General features: G+C 59.2%; 1 protein-coding gene across 1 annotated transcript; it reads right to left on the bottom strand.

Moving 5' to 3' along the window:
• Positions 1 to 32: 32 nt before the first annotated feature.
• MAP3K11 (mitogen-activated protein kinase kinase kinase 11) lies at positions 33 to 15561 on the bottom strand. The gene is made up of 11 exons (XM_025878815.2): positions 15352 to 15561; positions 13590 to 14883; positions 8998 to 9178; positions 8655 to 8803; positions 8374 to 8549; positions 8004 to 8247; positions 7375 to 7488; positions 6730 to 6865; positions 6541 to 6632; positions 1513 to 1923; positions 33 to 913 (listed from the first exon to the last, which is right to left on the bottom strand). Exons 2-11 carry the CDS (start codon positions 14326 to 14328, stop codon positions 576 to 578), a joined length of 2580 nt encoding a protein of 859 aa, XP_025734600.1. The 5' UTR covers positions 14329 to 14883; positions 15352 to 15561; the 3' UTR covers positions 33 to 575.
• Positions 15562 to 15652: the final 91 nt, after the last annotated feature.

Here is a 15652-nt window from a genome sequence, read left to right as displayed (position 1 = left end):
CCGGTTACCTCCAAAAAGGTGACAGGCTATGCTTGGGGAGACAGCTTGGGGAGTTTATTTGGCTTCATTGGATCCCGAGGCCGAGGCCCCAACCCTGGCCGGGGCAGCAGGAAGGCACCAGAGAGTCCTGGCCCCAGATGACCCCCAGGGTGGGGGTGGGGGGGGTCCAGGCACTAAGCCCTGGGGCAGGGGCCACAGTAGCAGGGCTTGGTCCAAAGTGCTGGTGACAGCTGAGGCTGGCCCCTCTCCCCTGCACTTCTGCACTTCCCCTCCTTCCTACACCACCCCTGGGGGCAATTCCCTGAGACAGGCTCTGGTCCTCCCAACCAGCTGGGTACAGTGTTGGGCCCCAGTGGGGCAGGTAAGTCGGGGGACCCACAGGTTGCAGGTGTGTGGGGGGGTGTAGGCCCCCCATCCAGTGTGAAGGCTTCCTGTGCAGTGTAGTGTTCCTGACCCCCAAAGGGGGTGGGGTCCCTGGGGGAAACCGGGCAGCTCCAGGCTTGCCGGGCTCCTGTTCCAGTGTATACCGTGGGTTCTCTAGGGCAGCTGGAGCACGGGGGAGCGGCCCGGCCCACTCAGGGCCCTGCCTCTGGCGCCCACGGGGCCTGGGCACCTATGTCTTTGGTCTGTGCCCTGCAGTCCTGAGGGCCCCCCCGGAAGGGGTTGGCGGGTGGAGAGTCCCAGAAGGGGTCTGAGTCTGGGAACAAGGTCCAGGGTGCCCGGCGGGGCGCAGGCTGTGGCGAGGACAAAGGCGAAGGCCGTGGCCCAGCTGACACGAAGCTCCACGGGTCGATGCGGCTGCGAAGGGGTGAGGGCCGGGGTCGGCTGATGAGGCCCAGGGGCGGTGAGCGTGGGGTGCCTGGGGTGCCAGGAGCGGAGCGTGATATCCCTGGTGGGGGTGAGACAGTGCTTCCTAGGAAGTGGGGGGAGGGGGCACCGGGGTCAGGCAGCCACCAAATCCTGGGTGTCCGCAGGAGGCACTGCCCAGCTCTGTGCCTTAGTTTTCCCACCTGCACAGGGAGCTGCTCGACTCAGAACGTCCACGGCCCTTTCTGCTCTGTGGTGCATCTGTTTACGCAGTGCTAAGAGCAAGCCTGGGCCTGGATCCCAGCTCTGCCATTTACTGGTGGGAGCCTTGAGCCCCTTGATCTCTCTGTGCCTTAAGCTTCCTCATCTAGAACCTGGGTGTAACAGGAGTATCTTGCTCACAGGGTCGCCAGGGTGGTTAAGTGAGACAAATCTCTCTCTATGGCAGTAGGAACAGTACCTGGCGCAAGTTAGCAACCAGTAGGCGTTAGCTAGCTATCGTCACCTCACCTCACGATGAGTATTCCTATTATTTCACAACCCGCCTGGCCGGGCGCCACCCCATCCCCCCACCACTGGGTGGCTGCACTTAGAACTCAGGTCCTTACAGGCGTTCCCCCGCCTTACTGCCCTGCAGGCCCCCAGCAGCCCCTCCTCCCCTCTGTCCCCCTGCAGCAGGCCGGCTTCGGGCTTCGGGCCACTCACCGCGTCTCTCCTCCTCCCGTCGGGGGCTCTTGGCGGACAGCTGGCCCACGGGGACCCCCAGCTCCAGCAGCAGGGGCGCAGGGGTGGGCGGGCCGGGGGCGTCCAGGCTCAGCGGGGAGGCGGGGGCGTCGGGCGTCTTGGGGGAGAAGCGGATGAGCTGGGAGGGGGGCGGCTCGGCGGGGGACGTGGTGGACAGCGCGCGGGTCGTCGGCAGCGGGGTCTCCCCGCGCTCGCGGCCCGGGCCCCCCGGCGGCGGCTGCAGGTCGCGGCCCAGGCCCAGGGAGGCGAGCAGGGCGGTGCCGCGCAGCAGCGCGCGCTGGATCAGCTTGGGCGTCCCGGAGCCGCTGCCGCGCTCCGCCGGGCCTGGGCGCCGAGGCTCCTCGGGCTCCGGGCTCGGCCGCGGGGGGTTACCTGGCAGCGGGGGCGGGCACACGTTAGGCCGTCTTCGGGCGGAGGCCACGGGGACCCCTCAGTGGCCCTGGAACAAGGACCGAGGTCTGCTCCCCACCAGCGTCTTCCCTGACTCCATTACTCCCCCACCCAGTCTCTCCCTGGGCACGGGGCCTCCCCCCATCTCTCTCTCTCTCTCACACACACACACACACACACACACACACACTCACTCTCTCTCTCTCTCTCTCTCTCTCTCTCTCTCGCCTTTCAGAAGGCGCGGGTATGGGAGGCTGTGTAGTCAGCAGGAGCAAAGCCTGGGAGCCGGGGAGATGGGCCAGGGGTGAGTCCACCAGGAGGCAAGCTGAGGTCAGATCCCATCTGACTTCAGTGGCCTTAATGGCCAGCCAGGGGCATCTGCAGGGCTCCAAGGACAGGCCTGGGACCTGTGCCCTCTGCCCACCTCCTCCCTGGCTGGTCAGCCCCGGTCCTTCTGCCCACCTGCCCCAACTCCATGAGTAGCTTGTACAGGGCACACAGGTCAATTCCAATGTATACAACAGCCCCGAGAGGCGCGCGTCCCGGTCCCTATTCTAGAAATGAGGGAACTGAGACTCAGAGCGGTCGGTTGTTTGTGCCAGGCCGGAGCTCAGTGATTTAGGGGCATTATGTTACCCGATCCTCATTCCCCAGGGGTTCCAGGCTCAGAGAGGTTAAGGTTGTGTCTAAGGCTGCACAGCCGGTGAGGGCCGGAGATGGCCTCATTCCAGGTGGAGGCAGTAAAGCCTTTGCTCTCCGCCACTTCCCAACCAGACCCTGCTCTGGATTTCAGGACATCAGTGTCCTGCCCATGGGCCTAAGCTTGGCCCGACTCCGTTCTAGACCACCAGTGGTGAGTCTGGGGAACCAGACACTGAGAAGGTGGTGGTGGTAGGGTCCTATGGGCCTGTGATGGCCTCCTCAAAGCCCAATTTTGTCAAGTCCTCTTTGCCTCTGGAACTTGCCATGGCTCTCCATTACCACTAACATAAAGTCCAAGCTCCCTGGCTGGGCTTTCAAAGCCTTCCCTCACTCCACCTTGGGCCAGGTCTGGAGTTGGACATGGGGCTGGGCGTCCTGAGGAAGAAATTCGATGCTGGGGAAATTGAGCTTTTACAACCAGGACTCAGTTCAGGGTCCCTTTTCTCAGCTACAACTCTCACCCAGTTTCTCTGACCTATCCCCACCCCCCCCCCAGGCCCCGGCCTTCTAAAATGCAAATAGGCTAAATTCCCCCTCATTTCCCGGCCCTTCCTGAACTGCCTCCTGCCTGCTTTTCCAGTTTTACCCACTCATTCACTCAACCGACATCTGCTGGAACTGGGCTGGGCCCTACAGACCCAGGAGACGAAGTCCTGGCCCCCCACGTGCTACCTGGGGCCTGCAACTCCCTGGCTCTCAACTCCCCTCCGAGTTCCAGCCAGGCTTCCTCTCCCTTGGGTGTGGGAAGCCCAGTGCCTGCACACACACTATTCCCTCTGCCCAGCACACCTTTCCCACCTTGGCTTCCTGTGATCCCTTATTCACCACTTAAGACCTATGTGAAGGGGCACGGCTTCTGTGAAGCTGTGATACTGTTAATTACAATAAAAAATATCCATCAGGTCTTCATCTCATTCTTGACACAGAACTTTTCAAACTCTCAGATCTTCCTAAGTGATTGATTGACATAAATAAAAGGGGCATCTTTTGCTCTTCCTAACCAGCCTTTTAATCACTTTTAAGTTCAGATTAATGAGGTCACTTTTGGAAAGCCCATAAGGATCGGGTCTGGTTGCTGGGGGCACGCACCACATGACTAGAGAGCTGGAGATTGAGGTCTATCACCAATAGCCAATGGTTTAATCAACTGATGCCATCCACATAATGAAGGTTCCATCAAAACCCTAGCCAAAGGGTTCAGAGAGCATCCAGGTGGGTCAGCATGTGGAGGTGCTAGGGGAGTGGTGCCCCCAGAGAGGATACCAAAGCCCCATGCCCCCTCCCACATGCCTTGCCCTCTGCATCTCTTCCCTCTGGCTGTTCTCGATCCGTATCCTTTATAATCAACTGGTAATCTAGTAAGTAAGCTGTTTTCCTGAGTTCTGAGCTGCTCTAGCAAATGATCAAACCTGAGGAGGTCACGGGATCCTCCGATTTAGAGCTGGGTGGTCAGAAGCACAAGGGACAACTGGGCCTTGTGGGGACTGAGCCCTTAACCTGAGGGGTCTGATGCTAACCCCAGCCAGCCTGTGTCAGAACTGAACGTGAACCACACATTTGGTGTCCGCAGTGGAGTCAGTGGCACTTTCCTCTTTTAGAAGGTTCTGGAAGCCTCCTCATCGGAGCAGTCATGGCTCACGTCAGGCCTGATTCGGCCACTCCCTGCTGTCCGCTGCACTTGTTCCTTCATAAGCTGATTGATTCTGGTGCACGAGGGTCCACCAGACTAGGCCCGCCCCCAGGGCAGGGCAGGGCTGATTTCGAACAGGTCCATGCCTGGCTCATAAAATGCATCGATACACGCTGGATGGAAGAGTCCATTCTTATAATCCTTGCAACAGCCACACAAGGTGAGCGTTACTATACCATACCACTTTGCGGGTGAAGAAATGGACCATTTATAATGATATTAAGCAAAACAGGGCACAAACATGTTTCAAACTGGCAGGAGAAATGAGATAGAGTTCAGGGGAGATGGAAGTCAGTACACAAAATGAAAGTGTAAAGACATTCCTGTGGTCAATGGCCTGAGAAACAGAGGTTTCCAAGAGATAAGTGCCTTGCTCAAGGTAATTCAGTAAGGAGTTCCCTGAACTTGCCTCTAAGCTTCCTAGCACGAGGAGCTGGCATCCCTGTGGTTTAGGATAAAGCAGTACAGCCATCCTGGACCCAGAGATGAAGGTGAAATTGCTTCCGTGGGGCCTCACAGCAAGGACGTGCCATGTGGTTGTTAGTAGCTCCAGGGCAACATGCTTCATGTTGAACCTGAACCAGAACCTCTGGGGCATGAGGATCAGAAGGGCTATTGCTTCAGTGTAGGCTGGCTGCATCCACCAGCAGGCAACTCACCGCAACACATTCCCCGGTAGTATGGCGTATGCCTGGGGCAATTTCATAGGGTCTTCTTTGATTCTCAGCCAGCCTTTGGGCTCTGTGGGTGGCTGAGAGATCAAGGTTATATACTCTCCTGGGCCCAAGATGGCCACTGGAGTGTGGGCTTGTGCTCAGGGAACCAGGTGCTCGGCCAGCAACTGGGCTGGGGTAGGTGAGACCCTTCCAGATGGGGGTCAAGCTTGAGAAGGATTGGGTTCAGGCCCCTGTGTCCCACTCCTGCTTGCTGGGGAAGGTCAGGGCCAGAGAGCTCTGCAGAACATAGTAGGGGCTGCCTCAACCTACACACCTGGGTTGACAGGACTTTTAAGTTCTCTACTGGCCCTTCTAGCTTGGTACCTTCTAAAGCAGGTGAATCCAAGATTCCCCCTTGGCCTTCCAATTCTCAATTCAGTCCCTGCAGCCCAGCCAGCTTGGGGCAGTGTGATTTCTGGAGTGGAGAATGGTGTGGCAGATGAGGGTCAAGGGTCCCGCCTCTGGAGTGAGACCTGGGTTCAAATCTCTTGTTCTGCTGTGTGCACTGCATCAAACCACACAACCCCTCTGCGCCTCTGTAAGATGGTGCTAATAATAATACCCACTTCACAGCATTGCCTGGCACACAGGAGGGACCTAGTAAATGTTACCCATTGTTACTACTATGAAAATGTAACTCAATAACGACGGGGGTGATATGCTGGGTGGGGTGACAGGGGCGCTGATAGGACCCAGAGGCAAGGAAGGATGCAGCTTTCTACCCCTTGCCAATCCTGAGCTGAGCTCTTATCCCTCTGACACAGGAGCCCTGCTCTCTGCCCAACCCCTTAGCTTCCCAAGCAGTGTGTATGTGCCCAACCCTTGCTTCAGGTGAAAGCTTCTAAGCCTCTCTGGGTTCAAACCCTCAGGTGAGGGCTCCAGGTGGGTTACTTTTCCCTCTCAGAGCCTCAATTTTCTCATCTCTGAAATGACAATGGTAATAGCAGGTCTCTCAATGGGTTGCTGCTCAGATGGCATGCGTGGAGCCCAGGAACTACAGCTACCCTACTGGAGGACAGAAAAGCTCAGAACTACCCTGGATGCAGTGAAAGCAGGCCCTGGATTCCCCCCCCCCTGCTCAGCTTTCTTATCCTCTTCTCCACCTAGAGGACCCCCAGAAGGGACTCTGAGAAGCACAGTGTGGCAGCTACCTGCCTGGCTCCACTATGCATGGGCAGTTTCCCTCCCCTCTCTGGACCCAGCTTCCCTTGGGTCCCAGAGGGGGAGTACCATTCCCCGTCTTCCTTCCCTCCCTACAGCCTGCCGAGGCACAACAGCTGCCACAGGGCCATGACAGAGCCCTCTTGCATGCCAGGCCTGGACAAGAGGACCCCACTCTGGGCCCCCTGAAGCCTGGGCTCAGCTGTGGACCTATAGGTTAGATGTGGGTTCTAGGAACGGCCTACCCTACAGTTAACTTCTTGTAGTTCTCCCCACAGTACCCACAGGAGTGCAGCAAGAGTCTGCAGGAGGGTAGACAAGGCCACTCACCATTGAGCATTGGGGGTGTGGAAGGAGATCCCAAGGAGGATGAGTCATCTGAATCCAGGTACCACGTGGCTTCATCCAAGCGGGACCTTCTCCTGGGGAGGGGAGGGGAGGGGAGGGGAGTTCGGCTTCATGAATCTCGAGACCACTGGGAGGCAGATGATGGCGGGGTGGGGGCACTCAGGCACTCACCTCCCATTCTGGGCTTCCCCAGGCTTGGGGGAACTGGGACCCCAGGCCCAGCATGCTCGCCGCTCTCCATTGCTTGAGTCCTCCAGACGTCGGGGTGACTGGCGGCCCCATGCCTGGCCTGGTTCTGCAGGCTCCACTGTAGGAGGAAAACCGGGGACTCTGAGCTGAGGTCAAGAGCCCCATCATGGGAGTCAGGCACCAGGGACTTCTTAGGGGATGGGGGATCAAGCTGGAACCCATTCTGTTCCAAGGGTGGGCTTTGGGGCACAGAGAATCTTAACAGAACGGAGATGGGGAAGGTGGGTTTGGGTCGTGGGGCTAGCAGTGGGGCGGGGCATCTCACCTAGTCCTTCAGCTGCCATTGTGCTTAGTAGCACCCTGTGGCAAGCTTGCCTGTGTCTGAATTCTGGCCCTGCCCCTTGTCAGTTGTGTGACATTTGGCAAGTTACTTTTTTCATCTACAAAACTTTGATAAAGACGAATGCTGCCAAGAGAACTCAGAGGTACCACAGACATGGGAGGGAGCCAGGGTGCTGGGAGTTAGAGGAGGAGACAGTGGGTGGCATCCACCTCCTAAGGTAAAGTTTGACAGAAGTTAGATAACGGGTGTGTGGGGGGGGGTTTGCATGAAGAGAGGTTTCTTACACTGGATCGCCCGGAACCGGGGGAAGGTGGGCGAATCTCCAGCTCCGACCTCGAAGACGTTTCTCCTCCGGTCCAGGCCAGGTGAGGCCTGCACAGTGATGCGGTGTTTGAAGTCTGGGGTGGGGGGAAAGCAGGGTGTAGGTTTGTGGTGAAGAAGAGCCACGTTCAACCCTCAGGGCCGTCAGCTGGGTCCCAGGCCACGAAGGCAGTGCAGGGACCCGGCCTGGCACGGTGGCTTTGTGACTGGGGCCGGCATCACTACCTTCCTGGGCCCAATCAGGCTCCCGGTAGGGAAAGAGAACGGCCTGGACGCCACCATCCGAAGAAGCTATACGGAGACGGAGATTCCCCCGGGAGGAGACCCGCCGGGTCCCCAAGGCCTTAACAGATCTTTCATGAGTCCCGCCCCTCCCCGGGCACAACCCCTCCCCCGGCGCCATGCAAATATTTCTGCCAGAACCCGCCCACACACGAAAACAGCGCTCGCGGTCCCACCCCTTCCAGCCTTCAGCTCACAGGCCCACCCACCAACATCCCCGACCAATCCCAGTGCGGCCGGCACAAGCCTGACCCCACCCCCCCGCCCACGCAGCCAACGGCTGGGCGGTGCGCTGGGCCCCGCCCCTTACCGAGGGGCATGCTGATGCGCTCGCCGCCGTCCCGCGCGCGGAGCTTGCTGCGCTTGAAGGTGCCGCGGCGGCGGCGGACGTGCGGCCGCTCGCGGTCCACCTGCTGCAGCAGCAGCGTCAGCTCGCGCTCGAACACCTCCAGCTCCCACTGAGCCAGCAGGTGCTCGCGCCGCCGCAGCTGCTCCGCCTGTGACCGCTGCTCACGCGCCGCGCGGGTCAGCTCCTCCTCGCGGCTCAGAAGTTCCTGTGCCCGGGACAGTGAAGGCAGGGGGATCAGTCCGGTACGGACCCTAGCGTCGGCCCCCGCTCTCTGCCCCAAGGAGATGGGGAGGCACTTCCCGGTGGCTCTTTCCAATCCCGTGACCCCCACCTTTTCCTTGGCCCGCAGCTCGTCGAAGAGGCCTTGGATCTCGCGCTTCCAGCCTTCCTGCATGGAATGGAAGGAGTCCCGCGGCATTTCCCGCAGGACTTGCGCCTCTAGCGCCTCCAACTGCTGCAGGATGGAGGCAAAGTCGGGCCTGCGGTGGGGGTCCTGCGCCCAGCAGTCTGGGGACACGGGGTGGAGGGGGAACAGAATGAGAAGGGGTCTGTGGGTGGATGTGTCTTGTGCCAAGGAGCCCTGTCCCTCACCCTCCAGCCCCTTTCCCTTACCTGCCATGAGCTGTGCGAAGGGCTCAGGGCAGGTGGATGGGATGGGCAGCGTGAGCTTGTTGACAGCTACTCCATAGGCTACAGCAAGGCAGTCGATACCACGGTAGGGCACCTCCCCAGTCAGCAACTCCCACAGCAGCACCCCAAAACTGTAGGCAAGACAAAGGGTCTGTGTCCCCTCCTCTATTTACTCATTGCCATTTCACCCCAGAGCAACTAGGAACCAAATGATTTGGGTCCCTCCCCCTGGGCTCTGCCTCTCTGCCCAGCCCTAGATTTGGGTAGCCACCGCTGCCCTCTTCAGCCCACAGATGGCCTTGTCCAGTCTCCACCCAGGCCTCACCTCCAGACATCGCTGCCCTTAGAGAAAGTGGAGGCCTTGATAACCTCAGGAGCCATCCAGGCGTACGTGCCTGCAGCACTCATTTGTGTGGTTTTGTGCCACTCGCGGGCCAGGCCGAAGTCAGTGATCTTCAAGGTCTTGTGGTCCATGTCATCGCCTTCAATGGGCTGCAGCAGCAGAACTGGGGAGGAGGGAGGCAGGATGGTGGGTGCTCCACACTCAGGTCGTGGGGACAAGGGAGGCTCTAGGAGCAAACCATCATCTGACAGACATGCTGGCTAGGTCCTGGGAGCACAGAGGTGGCCTTGCTCTGGAGAGTTGGGGTAGAATCAGACAAAATGCTGGGAAATGTTTATGGAGGGGCTCCTTGAGGCCGGGCATTTACGCTCAGCTCTGGCACTCCCAAAACAATCTCTGAGGTATACATCATCATCCCAATTTTCCAGAAAAGGAAACTGGGCAGAGAAACGACTTGCCGAGATCATATGCAAATAAAGAACAGTTTCAACCTGGTCTGTGTGGTTCTAAAGCCAGTGTTCTAACTTTTCCCTAATGCTGCACTGAATAGAAACCCCATGTCTGGTCCTGTTGCTGAGGCACGAGTGTGAGAATTAGGACCTCCCTTGGGATGGGGAGCAGGAGGGAACCCCTTGGTGAGAAAGGAAACCCAGCAGTCCCTGGTGCCCATACCCCCTCTTGGCTATAGAGCCACTCCCCGGGGAGAGAGAGACTCCGACCAAAGATGTCTACTGCTGCAGCTGGATGTGAAGAACAAGGGGGTCCAAGAAGTGAAGGTTCTTGGCAGAAAGGAGGAGCTTGGGAAAATGTGGGAGTGGATGGTCAGATCTGGCAGGGGTTCGTGGTGTCGACCCTGGTGGGGCCACCATACTCCGTACAGAGAGAAGCAGCGACTTAACAAATCTCATCAGGACAAACATGGTTCAAATGAAAGAAGGTCTTGAGGAACAGAAAGATGATAAAGTCATAGAATCATCAAGGGTTTGAAAGGGCCTCTCCCTTTCCTAGTTCTGAAGCAACATCCACGCCAACTACCTTTCTGAACATATGTCATTTCAGGGCACACACACCTGTTAGCTCTCCTGTCCAGGGTGACAGCACCGTTCTGGGGGCAGCTTAGGGTCCTGGGGGTGGGGCAGAGGGGATGGGCACCTAACCCCGCCTGGCGAAAGGGAGTTCTCAGAGGAGGTGGCAGAACCAGGGTATTCACTTTTCCAGGCATAAAGCCATAACCCCGCGATCCCACTGCTGGCCGAGCTCTGTGGGCCTTGTGGGGGCATTTGGCACTGCTGTCCACCCCCTCCCTTCTTTCTTTGATTCTGGGGCCTCTGCCTGTGTGTGCTGTTTCCTTAGGGCCTCCCCATGCGCAGCCTTTTCCGTGTCAGTGGCCCATCAGAGCCCGGCCTCTCCTCAACCTCTGCCCACTGCCCCCAGGCTATCTGGTCTCTCCTAAGTGCCCGCTGCTCCCTCCCCATTGGCCTCTCCCACATTTGGAGCTCTAGGGCCAGAAGCCAGTTCAGCTGCCCATCAGTGCCCTATCTGACGTCCAAATGCCCTCAAAAACCACCTTCATCATCCCACCGTGCCCAGCAAGTCTGCCTGCCACTTCTCCTAATTCAGAGAATGGTCCTGCCACCCACCCTCTCGTCTTCTGGAGCCAGATTGGGGCTGAGTCCTGCACAGTTAATAAAGCTAAGGATGACAACAAAACCCACCTCAGATGATCATCATTAAGTATTTAACAAGATCACACTTTTTTTTCTTTTTAAGTAGGCTCCATGCCCAGCGTGGAGCCCAACATGGGCCTTGAACTCACGACCCTGAGATCAAGACCTGAGCTGAGATCAAGAGTCAGACGCTCAACTGACCGAGCCGCCCAGACGCCCCCAACAAGATCACACTTTTTAAATCCTTCACACAGGGTGGGACAACTTTAGGACACTGTGTCGGCTATCCTAAAGATTAGTCCTCTACCATCTTGTGTTGACTCTCCAAGCTGTCCTGTCACAAGATTTTCCCTGCTTTGCAACAGCCTCTGGCCGGGCTGCTGGAGGCTCAGAACTGGACCATTCAGTAAACGCTACACAGGCTCGTTCCAAAGCAGAACCGCAACAGGGTGGGGGCAGGTGGCTGGAGTGGGACCAGGCAAAGGGGTCTGTGTGTTGAGGCTGGAGAGGGACTCCAGTCTCCTCTGGTGACAGGAGCCACCCATTCTCTTAAAGACCGACTGGCCACTTGTACCTCACAGACCAATGAAGCACTTTCTGCACCAGCATCTCTGGCTGGGAGGCCAGCCTCCCCTTTTCCAGCAGGTAATCTGAGGCCCAGAGACAGGCAGCCTCTCATCCAAAGTCTTGGGACTTCTTTGTCCTGGTGGCCTGTCACCTCCCACCCCCAACTTGGCTTGACACCTTTGAAGCCTCACCCTCACCTCCACCTCCCCTGCTTTTTTCCAAGTGCCTTACATTTGTCCCAACCCAAGTTGCTCCTCTGGCAGCTGATATAGACCTTGGGGAAGGGTTGGTCAGGAGCCACCTGGAGGAGAGGGGGCTGGAGATCCCATGCTCTCAGTCCCCACTGCGGGCTTCCTGGCCTCTGAAAGGGCTCTGGCCCCCAGCCCCCTCCCCAGGCCGGCCTCTGTGGGGCTAGGGAGTGGCCTAGGCAGCTCACACCTCTTCCGCTTCCCTCCCATGGTCCCTACTTCTCCTTTCTGGGAGGCCTGGGCCAGGTCTCCAACTGGGGGGGGGGGGCAGTCCTTTGGGGGAGAATTGGGGGAGGTCAGACCCAGGCTGGGCTGGCTGGTCAGTCCTGTGACTCGTGGGCCCAGAGAATTCCCCCTCCGCTCCCCGCCAGGCTTCCTCACAAGGCCCCCATTGTCCAGGAAAAGCACGCCATTGTTTCCTGCCTGTGCCCCCCCCAACCCAGGGACTCCCCCCACCATCCCGCAGACAGCACCCCAGGCCTAGGACTGGGGTCTTCGAGGTGGGAGGCCAGGCTCAGAGAGGCTGAGGGCACCTTGCCTGCCCTTCACCACCACCCAGACTCTGGGAGAGAAACAGGGGAAGCGGGGGGGATGCAATCCCTGGCTCCTTCCTCTCCCACAGCCCCCCCCCCTTTCCTCCCCTGCAGGCAGCTGGGCTGGGGAGGGAGCTGAGGCTGGAGCAAGGGCAGGAAGCCGGCTCAGGGGCAGCAGGAAACGCAGGAAGCAGTGGGGAGGGTGGGGAGCAGGGGCCTGGGCTATTGTTCCATTTTCTCTGGAAAGAAAACTGGAGGAAAAACAGAAGAAGGGAGTCCCCTCCCCCAAGGCCTTCGGGGAATCTCCCTTGGGTTGGAGCAGGGAGTGGGGGTCCCTGGAGGGCTAGGGCCAGGGAGGAAGGCTGAGCAGTGGGAAGTGCCCCACTGGATGAGAGGCGTAGGTGGGGTGGCGGCAGGCCTCCCCTGACCCCTCCAGGCCTGGCAAGGACTCGGATATTACTGGGTCCTGGCGTTCTGCTCCCCACAAGCCACTTGTATATGGTCAGCCCAGGCCAGGAGACCCAAAATATCCACGCTCACTCCCCACCAAGAGCTGCCCATGTCTCTCCAATAACCCATCAGCCCCGGCCCTGTGTCCCCCCTACTGAGGAGCAGGGTATGTGGTGCTGGGTCCTGCATCTTTGCCTTTGCTCTGGCCAGGCCCTGACCGAACATTCAACTGGGTGCCTCTCTGAACCCGTCTGCTTTTGGCCTGGTGTGAAGCTTGTCTGCTCCAGGAAGCCCTCTGAACCTATCACTTGCTTGTCTTGGGTCCATGCTGGGCAGTGTGTTGGGCCTAAAATGGCTGGAGATGGATTACCTTACTGCTTAAGTCTCCCTTAGCCCCACCACGCCCACCCCAAGCGCTAATTCCAGGCAAGGCCCTATCGGTGATCCAGCCCTCAAACGTTCACCCACATAGCTGCAGACCCACTATGTGCCAGGCAGCAGACACCAGGCTTGCCCAGTCCCTTACGCCATTTCACGTTCCTGGTCACTCCCTTTTTACAGAGTCCGGAATTGAGGCTCTGAGTTGAAATAACCAGCTAAAGGTCCTGCAGTCAGGGGTATGGGCGGGGCCAGAATTCCAGCCCTGTCCCCAGCCTGGACCACCAGGGGTAAGGGAGTGGGTGGGGGGGCTTTTCTCTCCAGGATCTCTGTTCTGGAGGAGCTTCCTACCCTAAGAGCAGAGCATCAACAGCACAAGAATGAACTTTAGGGGAGAGGAAGATGAGTGCCAGCATCCAGAACTCTACTTCCTTGAAGTGGTGCCCATGGTTAGGCAGGATGCTTATGGCTCAACCGGGAGATCCCAATTTTCTAATCTGGTGGCTGGGAGCTGGGGTCAAGGACTCCTTCTGAGATTGGGACGTGAAGGACTGTTTGGTGCCTGGGTCTCCTGCTTTGGGGCCAGTATGGGCCCATAGCACCCCAAGTCAACTGGGACTCCCCTAGGGCAGGAGCTCCTGCCTCTAGTAGAGCCCCAGGTGGCTCAGCTGAGAGTTGGCAGGTGTGTGCTTGGGCCACGCCGCCCTCCAACCATGCTCCCCAAAACTCACTGTTGTTGGACTTGAGGTCTCGGTGGATGACGGGCACCAGGGCCTCACAGTGCAGGTAATGCATCCCACGGGCAATTTGCACAGCCCAGTTGACCAGCACGTGGGGGGGCACACGCCGCCCAGCCAGGGCACGGCTGAGGGGCCCACCGGCCGCGTACTCCATCACCAAGCACAGGTTGGGCTCCTCCAGGCACACGGCTTTGAGGGCAATGATGTTGGGGTGTGCCAGCATGGCGAAAAGCCGGGCCTCCTGGCGCACGCTCTCAGCTGTCACACTGATGTCCTCATCGGGGTCCTGGCGAGCTGCCTTCACAGCCACCAGCTCACCTCGCCAGCTGCCGCGATAAACCTTGCCGAAGCCACCGATGCCGATCACCTCCTCCAGCCGCAGCTCTTGGAAGCTGGCCACCTCGCAGGGGGGCGGGCCACCGCCCCGAGACACATAGTTGGATGGAAAGATGCCCACCTGGCCGCCCACCTGGCCCGCCCACCAGCCCTCATCGCCTGAGATAGCTGCATCCCGGGACAGCACCTCCACACGGTCGCCCTTCCTCAGGGCCAGTTCGTCCTGCCCATTGGGCTCGTAGTCAAACAGGGCTGTCCACACTGGGTTGGCATAAGCCGCTGTCTTCGGGGACCCCTCTGGCCAGCCTCCGCCGCCGCCCCCACCGCCCCCACCGCCACTGCCATTCCATGACCCCAGCGGGCTCTTGAGAAAGAGGTTCTTCAAGGGCTCCATGGCTGGGAGCTGATATTGCGGCAAGTGGAGTACCTTCCCTGGGTGCCCCCGGTCCCCACCCCTGCTGGCTGCCGAGGCCCTAGTCCCGGAACCTGGGCATCCGGGCCCTGGCCCTCAGCCCCAGACCCAAACCTCTCTGGGGAGCCAGGAGTACTGACTCCCGGCCCCCCGCATCTCGGGCTTCTAGAGGGCCACCCAGGGCAGTGTGGTCAGGCTCTGGGGGTGGGACCCCGGGGCCTCCGGCGTCTCACCATGGCCAGCTTGGAGGGGCCCGAACGTCCCTCAGTCCCGGAGCAGTCCTGGGAGGTTGGCTCCGGCACTCGCCAAGTGCAAGGTGGGGCCAAAATGGGCAGCGCCTGGACTCCGTTGGGTCTTTTTGCGCAGGAGGTGGCTGGAGTGTCCCTAGTTGGCCTGAGCTGCCGCTTCCCAGCCCGGCTCCCTCTGCCCGACGGCTCCAACCCCGTTCCCTTCTTCCTCCTCCCTTTGTACTTTGGCCCCGGGGGCGGGAGGCAGAGGTGGAGGGTGGAGTTTCACTTTTTTCCGCTCTTCTCCCTCCTGCAGGAAACAGCATCAGATGACGCGGTCGGGTAGCACTGCTCCCCTCCCAGAGGCTGCCGGCGCCGGTCCCGGGAGTTCCCGGGTAGGCGGGCAATGAAGGGCAGGAGGGGATGGGTAGCCCCGAACGCCCATCACAGAAGGTTCAGGGTCAAGGTTGGTCTTTGCTAAAGACAGGCCATCCCCTCCGCATCCGCATCAGCAAAACAGGGTAAAGAACCCGACTTGGGAGTGGGGCAAACCTGAGTCTAGTCTTGGCTCCGAAGTTGCAGGACTGTGTGACTCATCCTCTCTTCGCCTCCTTCCCTTCATACCTGACATAGGGCCCAGAAGCTCGGCTTTGCAGTTTGGGTTGGGAGTGGGGAAGATTCGAAGACAGAACTGGCTGCATCTCAAGCTCTTGGAACGGGTTGTCTAAGCCTGTCCTCTTCCCCTCACCTGGGAAACAACCCACTTCATGCCCCTTACCAAGTGGGCGGAAACCCGAGACTGTCGTCCTGAACTTCGCCCAGGGGTTGGATTCAGAATAGCTCAATCGCCCTCACAACCGCTGGATTGACCCCCCAATCGCCTTGAACCTGGCACTTTAAGAAAAACGACGTTATCCTATTTCTATTACTCATGTCTGTTCTGGAGGGTTGCTCTCTACACGCTAAGTCTGAGCTGTGACCCGGAAGTAGAGGCCGCTTGGGGCGAGAGTGCGGGTTTGAGGTCCGGCGCTAAAAACGGGCGGACCGAAAGGGGTGTGCTTTGGTGGCGAGCGGTCGCT

Source organism: Callorhinus ursinus, unplaced genomic scaffold, assembly GCF_003265705.2.
Source record: "Callorhinus ursinus isolate GAN/ISIS: 27379988/994484 unplaced genomic scaffold, GSC_fseal_2.0 scaffold51, whole genome shotgun sequence".
NCBI classification, from domain to species: Eukaryota; Metazoa; Chordata; class Mammalia; order Carnivora; family Otariidae; genus Callorhinus; species Callorhinus ursinus.
This window is presented reverse-complemented; position numbering and strand designations above follow the sequence as displayed.

Bases quoted from the DNA above. Each gene is read 5' to 3' on its own strand.
- MAP3K11 (XM_025878815.2), bottom strand. From the start codon at position 14,328: ATGGAGCCCTTGAAGAACCTCTTTCTCAAGAGCCCGCTGGGGTCATGG. The intron at 7,489-8,003 runs GTAAGGGGCGGG...CCCCCACCCCAG, and splicing joins GCGCATCAGCATGCCCCTCG to ACTTCAAACACCGCATCACT. The intron at 6,633-6,729 runs GTGAGTGCCTGA...TCCCCTCCCCAG, and splicing joins GGGGAAGCCCAGAATGGGAG to GAGAAGGTCCCGCTTGGATG.